Genomic DNA, 18,629 nt, shown 5'->3' with positions numbered 1-18,629 from the left:
CACTTCAAATCACATAATACACTTTGGAAATATTATGATTTGTAGTCAAAATTAGGACTACGAATCTCTTATGACTTTATATTTCATAATTTTATTCTGAGTTATAATTATAAATTTGAATAAAATTTTCAGGACTTTAAAATGCATTACTGACAACACAGGCATGTTATTTTCAAATTGGCTTTCCTAGTTTGACCAAAAGGGATGGCTTGTCAATCTTTGGTCAGCTTCCCTCGTCCCCTTTTGTTGTAAAAATACATTATGTATTGCCGCAATGGATTAAGGCAAAAGAATATTTAACTTCCCAGAGTTTCGGTTAAAATTTAAACTAATTAACAAGCTAATTTTACTTCACCCTGTCAGCCATTAAATGAGACAGTTTCAACAAAAATGCAACTTATTTCCTTTCATTTGGGTTCATTTCACTGGAAAAACAAAACACAAAAGCAGGAGAGATTTTTGTTCTTTTACTGACATGTGCATGTTTATAAGGGCAATATTTCATTTTAGGGCACAATTTTAATATAGCAATGAAGACATTAACAATGTGGTACAAGGTAAATCTGCAGCTTCACACTCCAGCAGATGCGTAAAAACACACCGTCAATAAAGGAGAAAGGGCGAAGGGTTTTTTTAATACCCAAGCCAGAGCAAGTCAGTAAAAGCAAATAATGTAGCATGAGTTCAATCCATGCCACCATCAGTTAGGCCGGTCTCTTCTCTTCACAGCTCAGTCCTGCACCGAATGATGGCCTTCATTCTCCTTTATTACGTAAACGGGTCACTGAGGTTTTTGGTTTGGTTTCTGAAAGCAACATGTCACCAAAACCTTGCCAGGATTATAATACAGAACAGATTAATAAGAGACTTCTTAATCTGCCTTTAAAAAAAGAGCTAACCAGAGGTCCTATTAAGATCTACTAATTGGTCAACTAATGAAACACAGGAAGCTGTTAAACCTGATGATAAAGTAAAAGCAGTAAAGGATATTCAGCTTCTGTGGTTTGAATATTTATACTGTAATAAAGAAAATCTGAATAAAAGAGCCTTATTGCATGTTAAAAACAGCCCAAAACTGGCAGCAACAAAAAAAGAAAGAAAATGCCAAATTGTATTCTGGTCCAGGTATTTCAGGTTAATTACCCTTTTTTTAATGAATATTGTAAATAGCTCAACTTTGTCCAAGCTTGTTTGAAAATTATCCTTGTAATTGACTTGAAATATCAATTACATTTCATGCTTTGATTGGCATTATGTTAAGAGATTGTGATAACTATGCCTAATATTTAAGGAGAATTAGAAAACCAGCCCACAGTGCAGCTCTTTGGAGCCCAACTGAACTGAACTGAGATACCCCCCTGGCAATTATGTGGTCCCTCTATTTCTTTTTGGGTGCATTGGGTGTGTTGAATTTGAAAAAGATAATGTCGCCGTCCTCCACGATGTAGTTCCTGCCCTGTTGTCTGTATTTCCCAGCAGCCTGAGAACAAAGAGACGAAAACATGTTTATGTTAGAGGTGCACTGCAGCAACTCTTGATAAGAACCCATCTGTTTTGCCGTTTCACTCACCTTGGCCGCACTCTCACTGCCCTCCTCTTTGAAGTCATTGAACTTCATCACCTCAGCCATGATGAAGCCTTTCTCAAAGTCTGTGTGGATTTTCCCTGCAGCCTGAGGAGCTTTGGTTCCTTTCTGTCGGAGCAAAACAGCAAAAGGAAATCTCAAACCGCGTCCAGACAACTCATACCATAATTTTGTACCATTTTGACTTTGGCTGAATACCTCAGGGTTCTGCAATTTCTAAACATTTCTCTTAGAAATTTCACACCTATCTAAGCTTTCAGTCCTTTGTTTTCTTCATCTAAAGACATAAAATACTGCAGTTCACCATAATTTATGGGTAAACCTCAGTATTACTGGGTGAAACGAGGGAACAGGAATGAATGACAAAAAAAAAGATATAAAGAGGTGAAGAAAAGTAAAGACGAGGATGGAAAGGTAAAGACAAGAGGAAAGAAGAATTAGGAAAGAAGAAATGACAAGGAAGGAATGACAGAAAGACAAGAAATGTGCAAAGGAAGGAAGAAATGGAGTAGGAGACGGAGGAAAGGAAAGAATCACAAAAAGGAGTAAGACAAAGGGACGAAGGGAAGGTGGGACAACGAATTACACTGGGACCATTTTCAGTTTCCTTTTATAAAGAAGTCATCAAATGATACGTTCAAGGTAACATTCTGTATATCAGAGCGCTCACCCTGATGGTCCACGCTCGGACCTCATCCGGCCCTGCCGTGAAGAAGTACTCCAGCTGTAGTCCTGCATAGCCTGTCTTTATAATTTTGGTCAGAACACTGTAAGCATAGAAACATACGTATATGTGATGATTACAAATGACAAACACAAAAATAAATACGGTAACTAAAATTGTCATCTCATCACTGACAGTCTGATGTGCTTACTAGAGGTGCAAATGTTTTGATCAAAATAAAAATTGCTTTAAGAAGAATGCTCTGAACACACAGCAGGACAATGACTGTAGAAATACAACTAGAGATAGATGGGAATTGGTGTTGTTTAAACCCACAAATCAATCAATCTGCATGAAGGCTTAAAAAAGTCTTCACAAATCCTCCCTATTCAATCTGAGTAGAATTTGTTTCAGGGAAAGAAAAAAATGTAGAATATTTCACTCCTGGGAGAATCAAAGCTGCGACAAAAATGTCTAAAAAAAAACCTGCAGCTGTAATTGCAGCAATAGCTGTTTCTACAAAGTACTGATTCAGAAGATGTGAAAACAAATGCACAGCAGACATCATTTTGAGCAATACCTCGTGTTCAAATCAATTTCACGTGACACTTTTAAACTGAAAATCAAAGCCTATTGGTGGAGGTCATCAGTCTGACCTCTGTGTTTTCTGTTCTTCGCAGTATTTAGTACTCTCCTCCTCTTCCATCTCCTGAAGTTTAGCCTCCACCGCTCCGCTCAGCGGGATGACCATGGCGCCAGGATCGTGGGCATCTACCCACTCTTTGATTTTTGCCAACCTTAAACCAGAAGCCAGTGTTTGATCAGAGCAATACACGAGTAAATAAATGAAACGCGAAGAAACAAGACAGCAAAAATGAAATACCATTTGTTTTTTTTTCTAATGTAATCCTTCTCAGAGAGATTAACCAGGTAGATCATGGGCTTCGATGTCAGAAACAGGTATTTGTTCAGCACCTCAATCTGCAAAGAGGAATTCAGCACTGAGAAATGCATCGCAACTCACAAATGGATGCAATTCAATGCAAGTGCAAGCATGCACACACGTGAATACCTCTTTGTCATTCCATTCATGGTAAAATCGGACATGTTTCTTCTCTTCCACAACCCAGTTCTTTACCTTCAGGATGATATCCTGGAAGTAAAATCAGCATGTCAATGAGAGTGGAAAAACTATAAGAACTTGAATGTTAGAGACAAACATGTTGTCAGTCCAAATTTCTTACGTATTCAGGTTTTAGTTTTTTGTCTCCTCCTCTGACTGCGGTTTTCTCCAGCTTGTCTATGATGGGAGCAATCATTTCCTCGTCTTTTAGCCGCAGCTCCTCATGGATGATCTCAATGTCTCTCACTGGGTCCACGTTGCCCTCCACGTGGGTAATGTCTTCATCATCGAAAGCACCTTAAACATACCAAAGTGTCTCTTACACACATAAAGCAAAACAAATCCAATTGGTTTTTGCATTAGAGTTCATTCTCTTCTCCTTAAATGTGTAACTGGCTTCGGCGTGATCTCAAAAATCGCCGATGAACTGGCTACTCACGGGTCATATGGAAAATGGCATCGCAGGCACTGATATGAGAGAGAAAGGCATTTCCAAGTCCCTGCCCTGCATGAGCTCCCTTCACCAGACCAGCAATGTCCACCACATTTAGGAAAGCAGGAACCTTACTGAGGAGAGAAAGACGAAAATCAATCAGCAAGACCATGCATTAAGTGGAGCATTCCCACTTTTCCATAATTTCTCATGCTATATTTGCCATCTTTTTATACAATTGAAAAATTGTAAGGGGGAAAAAGAAAACTATAGTTGGAAAAAAAAAAAGCATAAGATGTTTGCCACACCCTATGCATATTATGTGGAGGACTGGCTGTGGTCAGGTAAGACCAAAGTTGATATTTTTAATCTATATGCAAAGCACTATGTTTGGCAAAAAACTAACACTAAACATCACTCTGATCACAGCATCCCCATGGTGAAGCCTGGAGGTAGCAGCATTATGCTGTGGGGAGACAAGCTAGTCAGAGGATACTGGGAATTTGTTGCTTGCTTTGCCCAAGTGAAAATTAAGGGAGTAAAAGTGGCTTCATTTAGCTGAAGTCACAACACACCTTCTGGGGACGGTTGATGTGCAGCGAATAGACACTTTGGAGCTTTTTGTGCAAACGCCTTTTAAAATGTTACAATATGTCCGGACACCACTAGGTGCCACCTGAGAGTTTGAGTATAAAGCGGTGAGCTATATCACCACGTCACTAATGGATGACCCAGAACATGGGCTGGTTTAGACAGCATATTCATGTGTTATAACGGGTCAGTCAAAGTTCAGTTCAGTTAAATCTAATTTTGAATCTATGGGAATATTTTTAAGTTCAAAAGTCCTCTTCCTCTACTCTGACAAAAAGGTACGGTAGCTATTTTTGCAAAGAAGAACAGGCACAAGCTTTCTTTTGAAAATTGTGTATGTTTTTCCTTCCACTACTTTGTCTGAACATATCAAATAAAATCTACAAAAACACACTAAAATGCGTTGTTGTGATGGGCCAAAATGTTAAGTACAAAAGCTAGGATTACTTTTGAAAGGCACTGTAGATGCATGCTATGATGACAACCATGCTGTACAGCTATAACACACCTGGCTGGTTTGTGGTACTGGCACAGGTAATCAAAGCGCTCATCAGGAACTGGCACCCTGCTCTCATTTGGATCAATGGTGCAGAATGGGAAATTATCTGCAGCAGCTTGGCTTTTGGTGAGCACATTAAAAAATGTAGATTTCCTGCAACAAAGTCAGAAAAGCAGCCGTAACACCCAAGTAACTAAGGCCATTTGTAAATAAAAATATTTACATTACACTTGAATTACTCGTGCAAGTATTTACCCGACATTAGGCAACCCCACAATGCCAATTTTCAGAGATGTTCCAAATCGCCCAATTAATGGAGGTTGTTTTGGGGCTTCTGTCTTTTTAGGAGGCATCTGTAGGAGGTAAGAGAAGAAACCATGACACACATGTAAATACTCCTCTTTATTTGTAAAGTCTTCCGAAAACCTCTGAACATTAATATTCCTTTAAACAAGCTATCATTTCTTCTAAGCTAGCCCTGGTGAAAACGTGTAGAGGCAGCTAGACTCATATGCTCATTCAAACACAGCATGCTAAGCGGTAGCAGGTGGCTAACTGGAACCATCCAAGTATCCGACCGCAGGGGTTTTATGAGTGTTCAAAAATTTCCTTAACACATTAAAAATAATTTGGAAGATGTTTAGCAGAGAAAACAACTCGCTTGGTACCTTGAATTACTTCTCCTAGGTGGTGTTTGCTTCTCTTCTGTCTGCTCACACCAGCCACTCCACTGGAAAGGCAGGTCGGAAAGCTAAGCGGAAGCGTTTTGACGCAAAACGTCTCTGATTGGTCAGCCGGACATCAGGAACGACACGTCAGAGGCAACCCGAGATAATATAACAAGCTGATTTTCTGTTGGAATACTGCAGAAAACCACAATTTTCCCGGTTTCAAAACAAAATCTGCTTATATCTGTTGTTTGCAGAGTTGTATTTTTCAGAATCGATGGGAGTCGTCATCTGTTAACATGTAAATAACGTAATTAAAGTAACAGTAGGAAAGTTGGGCTAGTAAATGGTGTTTTGTTCGTATAGTTTTCGTATGCCTTGTCATCTTCAGTTGGTGATAGTTTTAGACACCGTTGCAAACTTGTTTAACATACAAATTAGTTTTCATTTCAAATTGACCAAACAGGTTTATTCACTTTCTGTGCGACATAAATAATGGAGTTTTTTTTTCTTTATCAAATATCATGCGCCAAGTATACTTTATAACATTAGTTAGTAAAGTTGTATGCCAATTATGTTGTTTTTTTTCCTCTCACTTCCGGGCTCCGAAGCAGTTCCATGGAGCCATGGGGTCCTGACTTGAGGCCAAGTTAAGAACAAATTGCAGACTGGAACTTCATTTTTATTTAATTGCTGTACCCTATATAACAAAGGGAAAGACCCCACAATGAACATTTTTAGCACAACAATGGATTAAGCTGGGTGTGATGTCAAAGAAACTTTTTATGACCTTTCAGGCATTTCATCTAGTTTTCAAATCTTATACAAAAGGTAGTATTTTAAAATCCAATTGTTTTGGGCAATGCTTATTAACGTCCATCAACTTTTAGCATCCATAATCAACAAAACTCTGTTCAAGGTGAAAAAGATAAAACCACAGAAGCCCAACATTCAGATTTTCTCACACTTGGGTTTAAGATCAGATATGGATGTTACTTATAACTTAAGTAGATTATGCAGAAGGAGACACTGGTATTTTATTGCTTATATACACATAACAAAAAAAGCAGGTAGTCACCAGACATAGACAAAAATGTCATTTATTTTTTCTGGAATAGACACAGATTAAAGCAGCTATCTACTGAAGAACACTAAAAAAATATTTAAAAAAAAAGAACAAAATCCTACAATGATAAAAACATGTCAGTTGAAGCAAACTGTTTTTCCAAATTCCAAGTTTAAAAAGCATTCAGCATTTTTATTTAACATACACAATTTTATTTAGATGAAACGCAAAGATGAAAAAGATTTAATTCCCGACATTTTGAACCTTCATAATCTGTGCTAAACTCAGTGACATGTAAATTCAGCACTGCCTACACATGTTTAGTGATAAAAATCAAGCTTTCAACTTTCTGATACATGAATACGTGCAAAAGTCCGTTTCTCACACACACACACACACATGCGCACGCCCACACACACACAAACATATGGTCTGGTCAAAATGGAAAAAAAAAAAACAACAAAAATAATAATGCAAATTTAAAAAAACAACCCAAAAACACCAAAACATAACACTGACTTCGCTGCCTAGTAGTGACCTGTAAGAAAGGAAACAAAAAAAAATCAACAAACTGTTCTGGCAGAATATGGAGACTTAAAATCCATCCATCTATTAAAAGACAAATCATTACATGTTTACGTATAACAATTAACTGAAACTACAAATGATATTAAATGTCAATAATCAAACATGTTCAGAAACATTTTATTCAAAGTACATTTAAAAAAAAAAAAAAACGCATGTCATATACATACGTGGCGAGTAGGATCGAGATCGTGAGCGGTAACCTCTGCTGTAGTATGGAGACGGAGATCTGCGTCTGTCAAAGGAAAAAGAACATTCATTTTACATGAATATTAGATCCATCAAGCAAAATGAAAGTAAAATTTATCAGTAGTTTCATCTTACAATCTTGTACATTATGTCAAAGTAATTGTACCTGTATGATCGGTACTCTCGCTCTTCGTAGCGATCATAGTCGCGATCATAACCTCTATCATATCCTCTGTCATAGCCCCTGTCATAGTCCCTAGAGAAACGGCGTGATGAACCACTGCCGCCTCCACCACCACCGCCGCCGCCGCCACCGCCTCCTCCTCCACCACCACCACTGCAAACACACAGGTTCAGCTGTCACCCTTATACACATCATGGATTATAAATACTTAGCATAAAAATAGAAGCCCCTGAACCCCCACAAACTCACTATGTGGGGCGTCCCATGTAGATTCCAGGAGTTGGAGTGTGAGCTCTTTTGGTGATAGAGAAATCCACTCTGATTCTGCGTCCATCAAGCTCCATACCATTAGCCCGCTCCTTGGCCTAGAGACACCACTATTAGAGGTAGCAGCAAAACAGAACCGCAAATAAAAATATAACCCAATCACATGCTTACCTCCTTGGAGTCCGCACTGTTTTCGAAATAAACAAAGGCAAAACCTCTTGAACGACGCGACTGCTGATCATACACTATGTTAACATCGGCCAAAGGGCCATATTTAGAAAAAACCTCTCTCAGGTCCCTCTCAGTGGTGTAAAGGCTCAGACCAAACACACCCAGGCAAGCGCTGGGGTCTGGGTTGGCCTGGAAGAGTAAAAGTTAGAAGAAAAAAAAAAAACATTACTTTTTTTTTTTTTAATACAACAAATTTTAAAGTGGTAACACACACCCTGTTGCCAATGTGTCTGCGCCGATTCGACATCGGGGAACGGCTGTGGCTCCTACGTCGACGGTAATCTGAGCTTCGAGATCGGCTCCTTGAACGTCTGCGTCGAGAGTGGGAACGAGAGCGGGAGTAGCGCCTGTGCGAGCTTCGGTGGGACCTTGACCTATTGTTTTTTGGATTTTTTTGGTGCATGACAGGGGGAAGACAGTCAGAATTGGGGCTAATAAAGGCACTTCAGTTCTAAAAAACAGCAAAACAAAGAGATTAACAAAAAACAAGAAGCATTATTCCACCTGGATTTTGATCTGGACTGAGAGCGAGATCTGGACCGGGAGCGCCGAGAGCCATCTTTAGACCGTGCAGGAGAGTGGCTGGCGGATTTTGCGGAGCCTCTTGGGGATGCACTCCTTGAGCCTCCCCGAGAGTCCTGAGCGAATAAAAGACAGGTATCAGAAGCCCTTTACAGACAAGTTTGTAACAGTAACATAAGGCCTGGGAGATGTTAACCCTCTGCCCCCTTAAAGCCTTTTTCAGAAGAACAGCACCATAGTTTGGTGATTAGAGGGTTTGATAGAAATTATCTGGAAAATTGGAGAGAAAAAAAAAAAAAAAAAAAAAAAAACAGTGACAAATAACTGAATATAGATTAAATACATTAGCAGATCCACATTAAAAAAATGTAACAAAATTGAGGGAACAATTAGTGATGTGTTTGATATAGAAAGGGCAAAAATAATTAAGCATGCTAAGGAGAAAGAAAAGTAAAATAGAGCAATAATGTAACATGTTGTTAGGAAATCACTCATACCCAGTTATACTTCTGATCTTAACTTCATAACTTCGTTCACTTCATTACTTCATAACAACCCCTTCATTTCTTCTTTCTTCCGTTTGAATCTGACTTCTTTTTTCCTCCTCTTCCCCCTTTTACCATCTGCCATTACAACTAGAAGTGAGGCCAGATCTTGATCGCTTCTTTTCAGCTTCCAAAACATTAGCATGCATCAACCCCATCAGCTTCAAACATTAAAAACGTCACATCTGACACGTCTTGGGCCTTTTTCTTTCTTCCCACCTTAACCTTGACAAAAAACAAACAAGGGTGATAAGGCAAGTTGGTTTTTGTTTCAACCAAATGGTATAAAGAAAAAAACAAACACGAAAGAAAATAAATTAAAGGCTCGACAAGTTGGCTTATAATTGAACGTTGAATTTTAAATAAACGAGAATCACAGTGCACATACAGTAGTTACTTTAATACTCGTAATTCATTGCATAACTCGGTAATTAAAGACCAAATGTGATAAAATGAAGGTAGGAACCATGTTTCCTGATCTGCACAGGCCGCATGGTTTAGCCTAGCATGCTTGGCTAATCTAATTGTATTCTGTAATGTGATGCAACTATCCATACTTATTCGTATATAAACACTAATAAAACATACAACACTTGTGCAGACATCAGTGCTAAGAGACCGTAAACCTGTCGTCTAGCAAACCTTTTCAGAAGTCCAACGGCTGGAAACGGATAAGCTAGCTAGCCGTTTATATCTTAACCGAAGTAACTCAATATTCTTTCATTAATAAAACTCACCTGCTCCCTAAAATCCTTCTCGTTGTCGCTCATTTTACAGTCAGAAATTTGAAACCCGTTTAATGAGTCTAACGAACCAGGAGGGGAAAGTAAATAAAGTAACGCTGAAGCGCGCCCCCAAACAACGAGCCGTTTCTGTCCACACCGCCTAACAACAGCAACCTTTTATAACGTTCTGTGGCCAATGACGCCATTTCCGGCTCCTTTTAAAATAAAACTGGATTGTCTTTACAAAAAAAAAACGTTTGAACGTAAATCTCTGAAGTAGCATGTAATTGTATAACTACATGCTTTGTGAACAATGAGACATTTTTTTCTGGACAGTTCCTTGAAATTTATTGGGTTTTGCCTCAGAAACATGTTTAATGTTGACCTTATTGTCCTTGCATTGGATTATTGTCCAGCGGACTGCAACAACATGGTTGACTCTACTCAAACTCTTATTATTCTGAACATCTCTTTCAGTTAATTGTATAGGATGAATACACGAATGTTACGACGGTTGCCAATCTTTTCATCTACGCCTACTAGTAAATTGAAATTTTTTTAAGTCGAAAATAGTGATGTTAAACTATTATTTTTGAAAACAGTACCTTAAGTCTTATTGCAGTTGTGCACTAGCTTATGGGGTTTATCACCCAAAAAATAAATCCTCTCAAAAATACATTAGAATTTGTGGTTGTTATAAGACATTGTCGAAAAGATCAAGGTATACTAGTAGTTTTCTAGGCACTGTATTAGGAGACATAATGAACCTTTTTACAAGCTAGGTTACAGCTCACACCTTTAGCAGCTTGGAATGTAATGAGCTTAGGAAAAGCTCACTCAGTTGTATTACAGGATACAACTGATTCACTGGAACCCTCAAGGATTGCTGCAGACTAGTTTAAAAAAAACAACAAAAAACTCAGATTACAAAAAAAAAATTTATTACAGGAGGAGGATGTGATCACATTTTAAGCATGAAAACTAACATACATGCTTGTACAGTAGTTCCCTATTAAGTACACAAAATTTGTAAGTTTTGTACCTGCTCTACATGTGGGAGAACAAATAAGTCATACTTCATTCAATTATGGAAGGAAACATTACACACACAATTTCTTTCATCCAGTCAAGTTATAAATAATGTTAATCAAATGTTATTACAGCAAGTTTGCAAACATGCAAATTGTATCTGGACAAAAGGCAAAACAGGAGGTATATCAATATTTTTACCATTTATATTTCACACAACATAACAGTTTTGTGACTAAATATAATTATCTTCAATCAAATAAATGGCCATTAGGATCATCTCTGCATACTGGGCCAAGTTGCTCAAAAATGCAGTCAAGTTGCAAAAACCAAACAAACTCTCCATAAAGTGTGCTCTTTACTGAGCTCCACCAGTGGGTTAAAGGCACTTCAAGCAGTACATCAAACTGTAAAAAAATAATCTCAAGTCAAAAGCCATTCACTCACTAGTGCCAAAGTTTGTGCACAACAAATTTCCTTCAGCAAAACATCTCCAATTAGAACTCAGAGATCAAAAACGGTTTTTATTCCCCTTTGGGAGAAAAAGAGACAAAGTTAAGACTAGTATTTTATTACTCCAAATATCTGGGTTATACTTCGGTCCAACATTTGTTTGCAAAACCAAAACAAAGTTGCCGTTGTTGCTTCTGATGGTGTAATCTTCTATAGCAGCTTCTGATTAAGGATTTCCCACATCATTAACTTCCTGAAGAGAGGCATGTGGCACTAAAAAAGTTGAAGAAAGCAATCAAATTAGAACAAAATCTGCATAACATACTTTAAAAACCACTGATTTAATAATCAAGGCTAATAACATGTAGTAGCACACTAGGACAAACACTGTTCTGCACAAGCAACTGCACTTTTCATTAATAAACCCCAAGTGGTTGCATTAAATTTGAGTTTACCTGTTTAAAGGTGAGAGGCTTTCCCTTTGCTATATAGTCAGCATATTTACAGACAAAAACACCACAGTCACTTCCATTAGTCTGTTGGGGAATGTCCTGTTTGTACAGAATGAAGCATTAATTTCCGTTTTGAAAAAAAAACAGATGACATTGTGTTTTTAAATCTTATGTCAATAGCAGGTTTAACATACACCAGCCTTCAGACTTCCAACAGTCCATTTGCCACATTCAAGCTCCCTTCCTTTCTTTGCTTTGTGCTCTTCTTTAAGGTAGAGTCTGGAAAATAAGCACCGCTACATCATTCATAGTGCAATACAACTCAAAGAAACAAACACTAAAGATTGAAAGACTGGAGGGAAAAAAAACAATAAACGCTGAGGGAGTGAAAAATAGAAAACAGACTTACAGTAAAAGATTACAGATGTCATCGTGTCTCCGACCCATTGAGTCATATGATTTGACAGTCTTTGACTTTAAATCCATCACCTAAAATGAAAACATTGATTAAAACAAGCTGACTTAAATCATAATTTTCTTTAAACAAATTGTAAATCTACTGTTTTACAATTTCACAATGAAATACGAGTGCTCCAACAAATACAGAGTACCACAAGCTTGAGTGTGGGAAACGCAAAATTCATTTATTACACAGTTTGTGAAGTGTGAGACAAACTAAAGTTTTATACAGGAAATGGTTTAAAAATTATTGTAGGAAATATTGTTGGCAAAACAAACTCAAGAAGTGGTTTATTAATATGGCTGGTGTTAAACTGATGCAACAAAATTTAGGACTAAACATTAATGCATGACGATTCTGTAGGAAAGTTGGGAAGTCTAGATGATAATCAGTGAATTAGAAATCTCAACAAATTGAGGATGAGGCAAAATCTTCTCGCACAACATCTTGTGTATTAAAACATTACAATATTTCTCATTGAGGCGACTGCTGTCTTGCAAGCACAAGCCAAATGCGGTCAGCATGGCTTCGCCTTATGAAATTATAATATAAGCTGCTCCACCATCTTGAGTTTTCAGTAGGAACTATAAACAGCAAGAAGGCAAACAATATTCAAGTACTGCAAGTTGTTCAGACGCTGAAAGAGGTAAAAAGCTTTGCTCTAGTAACCGATATTTGGATGTCTAGGGGTAAGTGGAGCTACATCATACTCGCACGCTATCCACAACAACTGGGAAATGTTATGCTGCACACCATGCATAGTAAATGCAGTCATAAGGTAGATGAAAATAGATTAAAAGAACTCAAGAAAGTTTGTTGAGTTTGTGAGAAAAAAACAAAACAAAACAAAAATGCAGAATAAAGGCCTTTCTGCAGTGTAAATGGATTGGTCTTGAAGAGTTCTTGAAAGTTATATTAAAATCTTGTCCCGTCTCGTTCTGGTGATCTCCATATCCAGTCTCGTCTGATGAGTTTTAGAAATAGTTACTCCCCTACAAAGTACACATACTATGAAAAGTATGTTGAACTCTTGAAATGTTTAGCAAAGTATTACTTTTACAAATCTTAAATTGGGAATAGCAATCTGTATTTATTCTGTTGGAAGGCGGGAGCAGCAGCTGATCTAAGTTTTCTTCTTTTTAACTCAAAGAATTTTCTACATTCTTATTGGAGTTTCATCTAAACATTTCCGAAGTAAATATTGATGCATTTTAAGCTATGTGATGAATCAAACTCACAGCTAATGCCCAATGGACACCAAGATGCAGCGGGACGAGGATGAGGTCAAACATAAAGAGGTCAACCGCCTTGGTCCATCGCTTCACAGCCACATGTCCTCCACCCTGTTCTCCTCCCACAACACCCCGCAGCTTTGGGTAAAAAAAGGTGCTAAAACTGTAGACCTTTAATCTTCCACTTTCTCCACGTCGCTCCATGACGAGGGAAAGGTAGAAGTTCATCACCTTGGAGGGAAATTTGGCATAAAACAATGATCTCCAACTCAATGCAATAAAAAATGTTCAAGTTCAATCTTGTCTTCAGTGGAGAGGGCTGGTTTAGATCCGAGATCCATCTTAGTTAAGCATACAAGTACCTCATCATTGAGCCATCCACCTTCCAGTAGAGTGGACAGGTCTCGCCGCGTGATGCGAAGCTTGAAAGCTGAGCTTAAAACAAGGTTAGGATCTCTCTGAGCCAAAGCTTCACTAACCTCCACTGCCATTTCCTATAAGACCGAGAAGAGACATTTAAAATGACAGAGTAACCATGCAGTCAGAAACGCACTACGTTACTTTTAAACAATCTCACCTTGGTCAGCCTGGGTATGTCCTCATCACTGTGCTTTATAAGTGAAACATAGGAAGGCTGAGTTTCAGTGGCGCTGAACGCAGAAGCATCTCTGTCCACGAGATTAAGGCGAGTAGCGACTTCTGTGGAAAGGTCCACATTGGCTGCTGCTTTTTGCTGCAATGCAGGTCAGCATTACTCACAGGATTCAATGGCTGCTTTGGCATGACAGAAGAGAGTTAATGTATGCCCACCTTTGCATATCTAACAGGCTGTTTTTCCTCAAGAGTTTCACTGTATGACTTATTAAAAGATAAACCTCCCCACCTGAAGGTACGAAAGATAAAAGTTATTAAAATATTGACAAAAAAAAGACATATAATCCAAGTAGTTTAAAACCAACCTGTCCTTAGTTGCAGTAGTATTTCTGTATGTAAACACAGTTGGTGTAGCTGTGAAGAAGAGAAGATTGTTTTTTACCCACTAGAAAATGGGCGTAAATGTTAACAATTTAATCACAATTAGCGAAGTTTTTTAAGCATATATAAAATGGAGCATTATAGCGAAAGTTTTAATGCTCCACTTGTGAAAGTAAATCTGTCGGGTTTCTCCACATCATCGGACGAGATAGCTTTAAAAAAATAAAAATAAATAAATAAATAAAAAACAGATAAAGTGGAAGTTTGTGGGACAAAAAAAAAAAAATAGAAGCGGTCATTTGTTATTTTAAAGACAAATGGTATCCACAGGAGAGTCCTACCTGTGCACACCACCCTCCTGGAGACTGAATCAAAGGTTCTCTCTGAAGCAGATGTTTTGTGGGAGCTTTGTAACAATGACTCGCTAGGAGAGGGGAAAAAAACAGATAAGAGGTGCATGGCGATCTTTTTAAACATCTTTGAAAACACCACACCAGCAGATGAAAACACTCACTCATGCGGTTTAGATTGGTTGAAAGGTAGTGGTTGGCTTTTGCTGTATTTCTCCGTCACCATCTCCAGTAGGCGTCTGTAGTGCTCCTTATTGTTCTGCTTTATGGCCTAAAACAAAGGTCACAACTGAAGATGTACAGTGGCAAAAATGTTCAGTAATAATGAGGTACGTTTGAGTTATTACAATTATTACTACATGCAAGGATAAAGTGGAAAATGACCATCATAAGTGTAACAGAATATTCCAAACGACACTAAATTTAGGTCTAAATATACCTCTTCCACAGTAAGACTGGGTTTAGGGCAGCGGAGGTGTCCGTAGCCATTAGAAATCGGTTCAGGACAAGGTGTTCCCACTCTGATAGCAGGCCTTGAAGGCAGCAGTTGAAGGGAGCCTCTTCTCTCCCAGTTCTTCCCTCTTTCTGGGAGCCCAGCAGGGAGCGTTGCTCCACTAGATTCAAAAATAAAAAAGTCGTTCATAAAGAGTGTGTGCTGAATGTTTTATTGAGACTAATGAACAAACTGTACAAAAACTAGATCACTGACCTGTATTTTCTTAAAGGGGGTAAAGAGCTTTGAAAGGGATTCTTTGAACTCCTGTCATTCACCCCACCTACAGATTTATCTGAGAAGACAACAGATATTAGATATGAATACAGCCAAGAGTCAACAGGTGTAGAGATGTCCATCTTCACTTACCCATTTTCCAGTCAGTCCCATTGAGCCATGAAGTGTGAAGCTCATCTATGCCCATTAGAGTAACGGGCTAGATTAAAACAATATTTAAAAAATGCTTTAAATGAAATACATTTTATCCATGAAGCACATTTAAACACAAGGTTCTTCTGTACATGAAAAGCCAAACATATGAGCTGCAACAGTTTGGACCAACTGAAGCCATTAAAGGGAGACCTGGTCCAGGCCAACATGCAGAGAGCAGCAATAATAAAACTGGGAAGTAATAAGACCAAGTTTTGCAAAATGCCAAGTCAAAAATTGGTAAGTAAATAAGAGCAAAGATATCCTTTTCATTGTTAGCAAATACTAAGAACAAAAACCTCGCATTTTGATGCACTCTAACTTGCGTCAAATTACATCTTTAACGTACATTGTTGATGCAAGAACAGGTCTAACTATTTTTGTCAATGCAGTCATCCATGTATGCCAACAGGTGGAGTCGCATGCCATAAAAACAAAATTACCTGCACCAAAAGGAATTGCAAATGTTTGAATGTAAATCAAATCCAAAATACTAGTTTGGCATTCCTTCTCCATTTCTTCACTTAACACAGGCGGCCTGTGGATGGATCTCCAGGAAATATTCTTGTTTTGCTGCTGTTCTTATAATAGCAAGACTGTCAATCATCTGTATTTTTAGCCTCAAAAATCAATCCATCCACAATTTTTAAACCATGGTCACACAGGTGAAGGTGCTGCAACTACTACTCAGTGCAGAAGAAGAGCAGCTATGGGAGCCAGTATGGTGTGGCATTTCATTTATGGTCTGTTGAGGCGAGGTTTGAAAAGGATACCTGCCCTGTAGCAACAAGCACTGACCAAGCGCCACTGGTATCCATTATTTAATAGAAAATTATATTTTTTGACACATGTTTGAAGTTGACAGTGTGCAGTCCCCTTGAGGAAAATTAGAGCCCAGGAACAGAGACTTGAGGTACCCCACAAGTGGAAACACCTTCAACAGGGCATACAGCAAAACATCTGTTTGGTCGGTTCTCCATATCTACAGAACACGATGCAGCACTTGAACACAAAAACACCCACCTGTGTTTCGTCATGCTTGTTTGGATTTTGACACCTTGCTGGCAGCGGTCTCCGAAGGCTCACTAGACCTGCTATGCCTGCCACCGTCTTCTTCACAAAGCTGATTACAACATCTACAAAGACAGGAGATCACAACAGTTACTGAAATACAGAGACTTTTTAAAACAAACCCTGGCATTTTTAATTGATCCCAACATACCACGTTTGCGTCGTTTTGCCGCCACTGGGTCACTTTGACAAACACCATCGGCAACATGCACACTGTAACAGAAGAAAATGATAATGTTGCCTCCTATTCATAATAATTAACCTCTTTTTGTAAAGTTATTGAATTATCCAGGCAACAGTGAAACTTTTGGTATAAATAAAACTGAAGAACTTGTGCTTTAATACAAACCAAGGGGAGGTGGGCCAGGAAACGACTGTTCAGTCCCAGCATTACAAATGTAAACAAATGGAGCTTGCCATACTTTACAACGACTTTCATGAGAAACATGAGCTTTGACCAAATAACTTTAGTTCAAATATGAGAGAAACTCTTCAGGTGAGGCTCACGTTGAACAAAGGAAGCATACATGTAAAATGTGTTAATTTTCCTGAGAATTAAATCATATAAGGTTAAAGGAGGAGAAAAGAGCATCAAGAGAGAGAGATTATCTGGAGCAGGGGTCACTGTCCTGCAACTTTTGGATGCATCCTTGCTCCAGCACACTCAAATCAAAAGGTTGAATTATCTTCTTGACATGTCAGTAAGACTGGCAATCACCCTTTTATTTAAGTCAGGTGTGTCGAGGCACAGTAACACCTAAAACATGCAGAACAGGGGGAGCAGATTTCAAACTGCAGTCTTTGAAGACCTCTGCCCTGCAGCTTTTAGACGGGTCTCTGCTTCAACACACTTAAGTTAATTAATTAGGGCATTAGTAGGTGATTTAGCCATTTAATTAAGATGTGTTTAACCGGGGAAATATCAAAAAGTAGCAAACAAAATCCTTATCTATTTTCAAACATACCCCCTCACTGTTGTTAGCTTATTAGGTTAACTTTAGTCACCAACATAAGTCAACAAATTTGAAATGATACCACGGAGGAATAAGAGCGCCTCCAGAACGGAGCCACCAGGTATCAGAATAGCACCGACCTTTTGTAGTTCCGTTTACTCGGTCTTCCGTGGCTGTCCTGCCGCCGCGATCCTTCCCCACTGGCCCTTCTATTCGCAGGCCACTCGGCGTGGTTTTGCCCGGTAACGGGCTCAAACAGAGACGAGATTCCGTCAACTATCCATCCATACATCCCAGACAAATACGAGAAAAATGGAACGAGTTCTTCCGAACGGGCCAGGACTGTTTTTCCACAGGTTTAAACCCTCAAGACGACAATCTACGACACAACGGCTACCAGTGGAGCTTTAGCCCAGGATTAGCATCTGTGTGTTGAAATGCGCAGGATGTGCGTCACTGCGTGTGACAGTCTCGCTAGGTGCGAATGTTTTGTGTTGCAGGGGAGGACGCTTGGGCGGGGCTCTATAGACTCCGTCTGACTAGAACGAACCAATCACGGGCGGTGCTTTCCGATTGAAGAAAGCAACAAACATCTAGGCTGAAAGATAAAATGTGTATTTCAGATCGTTGTCACGTTACTATAGTTTACTATATAAAGATTTGTTTCCTCGTAATTAAAACAAGATTATTGAATTATATTTTAACCCTTTCAATATGTTTTTTCTATAGACTCAAAGTCATCATTGTTAAGATTTTGTGAGAGGTGATCATAAACTCAAGACACTCGATGTGCCACGGAACATATTAATCGCAAATGATGCTGTCAATGCAATTCTTAATTAAAAGATATACTCA

At 38.7% G+C, this 18,629-nt stretch overlaps 3 protein-coding genes across 3 annotated transcripts; all 3 read right to left on the bottom strand.

The window, feature by feature from the left end:
• Positions 1-452: 452 nt before the first annotated feature.
• Positions 453-5,655, bottom strand: LOC102235973 (obg-like ATPase 1). Its single transcript, XM_005798341.3, has 11 exons — positions 5,564-5,655; positions 5,151-5,248; positions 4,905-5,048; positions 3,812-3,939; positions 3,494-3,669; positions 3,322-3,402; positions 3,133-3,230; positions 2,906-3,046; positions 2,256-2,352; positions 1,571-1,693; positions 453-1,480 (listed from the first exon to the last, which is right to left on the bottom strand). The coding sequence occupies exons 2-11, from the start codon at positions 5,246-5,248 to the stop codon at positions 1,379-1,381; spliced, it is 1,188 nt and encodes a 395-aa protein (XP_005798398.1). The 5' UTR covers positions 5,564-5,655; the 3' UTR covers positions 453-1,378.
• Positions 5,656-6,637: 982 nt separating this feature from the next.
• On the bottom strand, positions 6,638-9,969 carry LOC102235721 (transformer-2 protein homolog alpha-like). The gene is made up of 8 exons (XM_005798340.2): positions 9,890-9,969; positions 8,590-8,723; positions 8,300-8,459; positions 8,026-8,214; positions 7,837-7,952; positions 7,570-7,740; positions 7,385-7,449; positions 6,638-7,167 (listed from the first exon to the last, which is right to left on the bottom strand). Exons 1-8 carry the CDS (start codon positions 9,920-9,922, stop codon positions 7,157-7,159), a joined length of 879 nt encoding a protein of 292 aa, XP_005798397.1. The 5' UTR covers positions 9,923-9,969; the 3' UTR covers positions 6,638-7,156.
• On the bottom strand, positions 9,394-18,243 carry LOC102235471 (sentrin-specific protease 2-like). The gene is made up of 17 exons (XM_005798339.2): positions 17,915-18,243; positions 16,973-17,034; positions 16,774-16,886; positions 15,691-15,757; positions 15,538-15,616; positions 15,268-15,442; positions 14,993-15,099; positions 14,820-14,902; positions 14,463-14,511; positions 14,314-14,386; positions 14,081-14,236; positions 13,866-13,997; positions 13,510-13,734; positions 12,221-12,300; positions 12,006-12,090; positions 11,815-11,910; positions 9,394-11,632 (listed from the first exon to the last, which is right to left on the bottom strand). The coding sequence occupies exons 1-17, from the start codon at positions 18,064-18,066 to the stop codon at positions 11,570-11,572; spliced, it is 1,797 nt and encodes a 598-aa protein (XP_005798396.2). The 5' UTR covers positions 18,067-18,243; the 3' UTR covers positions 9,394-11,569.
• Between the last annotated feature and the right edge of the window lie 386 nt (positions 18,244-18,629).

The sequence above is a fragment of the Xiphophorus maculatus genome, chromosome 19, assembly GCF_002775205.1.
Source record: "Xiphophorus maculatus strain JP 163 A chromosome 19, X_maculatus-5.0-male, whole genome shotgun sequence".
In the NCBI taxonomy this organism is placed as follows: Eukaryota; Metazoa; Chordata; class Actinopteri; order Cyprinodontiformes; family Poeciliidae; genus Xiphophorus; species Xiphophorus maculatus.
The sequence above is the reverse complement of the archived record's forward strand: the minus strand, read 5'-3'. Positions and strand labels throughout refer to the sequence as shown.